Raw genomic sequence first — 4595 nt, 5'->3', positions numbered from 1 at the left:
AAAAAATATTACTAATTTTAGATATTCTTATTTTAAACCGCAACAAATGCTTCCATGTCATTGTATTTATTTATTGTTTTTATCAACTTTATATATCGATTTAGTTTTGATTATTAATTAATTAATTCATTCATTCATCAAACACAAGCATGGTTCCTGCTGGAGTAAAATAACCACGGCCTCACAGAGGCCACTATGTATGTATGTTTTTATACAGTCTGTGATTAAGAAAAAAAATACCAAACGAATTTCTAATGCAAACGAATTAGTGGGCTTTGGCGCCCTCGTGTGGTTAAAACTGTTTTAGCGCTCTGTTTACGGTTGCCACGCAACAAGATTCCAGAGAAATCCGAAGTGTTGGCTGCTGGAAGTGATTCTGTGGTCAAACTAGCAAACATTAGCAAATAAAAAATATTCGATAACACTAAATATGGCAAACCCTAAAGAAAAGGACCCTGTGGACATAGTTCACCAGAATGCCATCCATGTCGAGACAATAATGAAGGAGCTGAGACACCAGAAGCTTTACACTGAGTTTAACATCAACCCCTTCAAGAAGCGTGAGTGCAGAGCTTCACTTGTTTACGGTGTGTATGTCTCTGTGTTTGGTTAAATATGTAAAATATCCTCTTTATTTCTTCAGTGCACATTCTGACTGACAAGCCCATGTCCAACATCACGTACAGAAAAGAAGAGGAGGACCGTAAGTAACTTATTTACACTAGCTTACATTTGATTTAACACAATTCTGCCATAGTTTCAGCCAAAATACCATACTTACAACATTTGTTAAATCCACAAAATATATTAAACCTATATGTTATGTTACTGGTGATGACGTAATTATGTTTACCATTTACTGTTTGGTTGTCTGGGTTTAATGGTTATGTAAATTAAATGTATTGTACTATGTAAAATGTAATGAAAATAAGTTTTTGTACAGCTGCTTTCGTCCAGGCTATACAGAGGGCCCATCTGGAGCCCACAAAAAAGTACTCTCACCCTCAGACTGAAGCACAAGAGATAGGATGGATATCAAGTCCTTTAGTAAGTTCTTATTTATGTGCGTATCATGTATGTATTCATTTATTTAAGTGAGTTACTGAATGAATGAAAGAAAAGGATTACAATATGGGAGTCACTAATGTTCTCTAAATCTTTTTAGTATATATAAAATATATATATTTAGGTTGTAGGATGTCTTCCTAATCATGTCTTTTGTGCAATATTTCAGATCGCCTCAGATCGTAGTGACCGAAGATTAAATTTTCCAAGGCAGAACTCTGAAATCACTAAGTACATGGACGCTGCATGGCGACTGAAGGAGCAGACACAAAATTTGGGATGAAAGTTCAAGTTATATTTTCCTGATGGCATGTACATTATGTACACTAATGCAGATAAACAAATCTAGTTATCATATGTGAGAGATCAAAATGGCCATTCTTTGTTATCACAAATAAACACAAAAAATGCAAACATGTTTTAGAGAACACTCACTAATGGTCACTAATACAGATAAGGTAAGGACAGAGGCTTCAGGTCTCAAAATCCCATGAGCTGCCTAGACGGTGTTTTTACCATTTTGCAAAGCAGGTCATTTGATTTGACACAGCTGGTGTGTTTAGAATTTCAGTGGTATATCTAGAGATATGTTAAAGTGGGTCAAATGGGCACCATTTATCACTAGGAATGTGACTGCTCCTGTCCTGCAGAATCTCTTCATAGTAAGCAAAAGAGATTAGTTCATGACTAATCGATCTTAGATAAAGTCATATTGTACAGAAACAGGATTCACATATTTTGTTTTGCAAATATGCCTTTTTCACAAGAAAAATCCATAACTGTGACCAAACTCCACTGGCAGCTTATTGAAACATTTTAAACATAATGTATCGGCCATTCAGGTCAAGATTTATAACATTACTTCCCCCAAACAAAATCTCCTTTATGTGAAGATACAGATTTTTTGTTGTTGTTTCTTTCTTACAGAATTGCACCGAATTCTCACAAATAGTTATATTATGTTACATTATATTCTGTAGTTCTGTAATATATAGTCCGGTCAATGGAGATCATTATGAATTCAAGACCTTCTCTCTCATCCCTCTCTAGAGGAGTCAACTACTTTCTAGCCAAAAGTCTCATTCGATTAAAGTCTCTAAATAATCATTATCTGAGTCATCAAAACTTCTTTCCTCTTCTCTGAATGGCTAATAATTGGTGATCTCATTAGTCTACATTAGCTATTGTATTAAGTATTTAGCTGAGGTGAGCATTACTTACAATTAGAGTGTTCCCAGTATCTACTGTATTCTACATGCAGCACTCCTAAACCTTAAAGAAAGCTAAAAGCATACATACATGCCAAATTAACAGTTTAATGTGACACGTAATGTCATATCAATGAATCTTTTTTAAATTACATGAACATCACAACTCTGAAAGTGTGTGTGCTAGATATCAAAACAAAAAGGTTGTGCCAGATTAGGTTCTCTACTTGCAGTTTTCCATCTTTTCTTTTCATATTAAGATAATCAAATAATTTGTGTCTGTAATAAGTTAGAGTCCACTCAGCATCAAGGTGAGAGAGTTTGAGGTCTTAACATTTTCTCTGAGCCTCAATCAATTTGTCAGCGAAGGGTGGGGGGTGGGGGGGTGACTGTCTGAACTGATATCTCAAGTCAGCACCAATATGCTGTATCCGACAAGGAAATGTATTTCACTGCAACGTTTAGACGCTCAATAAGGTCTTAAAAGGTTAATTAGAATTCTTCCTAGTTTTCACTCATTCTGATCCAAATGATCAGAAAAGTTCTGTTGCCCCTTGATGGCAGCGCAGTTGCAGGATTTGATGTGATTTATTGAAGTGTGTAGTGCTAACACCTCTTTCATCTGTAGCTACTATATTACACTGTGTAGTACTTCAGTGAACACACAACAAACTCCTTTTATCACTCTTCTCTTGTTCTTTTTTCTGCTTGTGTGCATCTAAGTGTGTCGAATTAGATCACAAACTACTAGGGACACCAGTAGCATGTTAAACTGCATTTGCACAGTTTTTTAGTAACATATTCCAACTGAATTGTTAACTGGTAAAGCATAACATTTAAATTCAGCATGTGAAAGCAAGCCTTTTAGTGATTTAGTGTTCTACAGACAAATAACACAAATCCCCAAACTTGTAAATGGTAGGGAATTTGAAAACAATATTGATTTCACTGGATAGATGTTGCTAAACATGCTCACAAGCAAACTAGCATAACGTCTGTCCACTGAGAGCAACTGCTGGTGTGATTCATTGGCTGGCTAATAATAACTGTCTCCTATGGGACACAAAGTGGTCTTCCTCAATGGTGGAAGAGGGCATGAAAAATGCTGAATCATCTGGTGAGTCACATTCCAGTCTCCAAATGTTTTGTTGTTGTTTTTTACTTCTTGGGGACATTAATCATTATTTGTTTGAACAAATCATTACTAGTGCAAGTACAATTGTTTGAATCTATTCCTTTCAAGAATTAATAATCATAAACAAATGGAAATCCACATCAGATTAAATATGTAAATGTAGGACAATATACACTACCATCCAAAACACTGGAATCAGTAAGATTTTTTCTGAAGAAATTAATACTTTTATTCAGCATATATTCATTCAATTCATTTAAGAGTGAAAAAATCAAAAGACATTTACAGTCCAGTGTTACAAAAGATTTCTGTTTCAAATAAATGCTCTTTTTATTAGCTTTAAATTAATCAAAGAATCCCCCAGAAAAATAAATAAATAAAATCACCAACTGTTTCAGCATTCGTAATGATAAGAAATGTTTCTCGAGCACAAATTCAGTTCATTGATGAAAGATCATGTGACACTGGATTAATGCCTGCTGAGAATTCAGCTTCACCATCACAGGAATAAACTACATTTTAAAACATATTAAAATGGAAAACAGTTATTGTAAATTGAAAAAGATATTGCTACTTATTTTACTGTGTTTTTGATGAAATAAACAAAGTTCTGGTGAGCACAGGATCCTTGTTTTTTTTTTGTTTTTTTAATTTTTTTATAGTAAATATTCTTACCAACCCCAAATTTTTGAATGGTATCCAGTATCCACCTAATTCTTCAAAGCGGAAAGACACTGTTTTCTGTGAATATGTAAGACTTTTGGTTCATTAGCCGCTGTAGGGAGATGAAAGACAAAGTGCTAAACTGTTTGCATTACAATCCAGTGAGTTTATATGAATAGGCTAAATACATTAGAATAATATGGTAAGACACACCGATTTGCACCAATCAGCAATTTGAGCTGTTTTGTAAAGCTTAAAATATTTGGAACAAAAATGACATAGAAGCCAGTCCCTATAAAATTTACAAATGGCTTCACCCGCTCTTACAAGAATAATAATGTGGATAAAGAAATAGAATTGTAAAATTTCTTCTTCACAATTACAACGGGTCCAGGGTTTGCTTATGTTACCATCCGCTGTTAGATGTTCTAACTAAATCAATTGCAAATAAAAATGATCTGTTGTTGCTGAAAGGTGAATATCATCCAGGTGGCAACATATTTTGAAGTTTAGACATCAAAAAA

At 34.3% G+C, this 4595-nt stretch overlaps 1 protein-coding gene across 1 annotated transcript; it reads left to right on the top strand.

The window, feature by feature from the left end:
* Window positions 1-331: 331 nt before the first annotated feature.
* Window positions 332-2179, top strand: cfap144 (cilia and flagella associated protein 144). Its single transcript, XM_026255824.1, has 4 exons — window positions 332-560; window positions 644-703; window positions 944-1047; window positions 1235-2179. The coding sequence occupies exons 1-4, from the start codon at window positions 431-433 to the stop codon at window positions 1346-1348; spliced, it is 408 nt and encodes a 135-aa protein (XP_026111609.1). The 5' UTR covers window positions 332-430; the 3' UTR covers window positions 1349-2179.
* The last annotated feature ends 2416 nt before the right edge of the window (window positions 2180-4595 follow it).

This window comes from Carassius auratus, chromosome 6 (genome assembly GCF_003368295.1).
Source record: "Carassius auratus strain Wakin chromosome 6, ASM336829v1, whole genome shotgun sequence".
In the NCBI taxonomy this organism is placed as follows: domain Eukaryota; kingdom Metazoa; phylum Chordata; class Actinopteri; order Cypriniformes; family Cyprinidae; genus Carassius; species Carassius auratus.
This window is presented reverse-complemented; position numbering and strand designations above follow the sequence as displayed.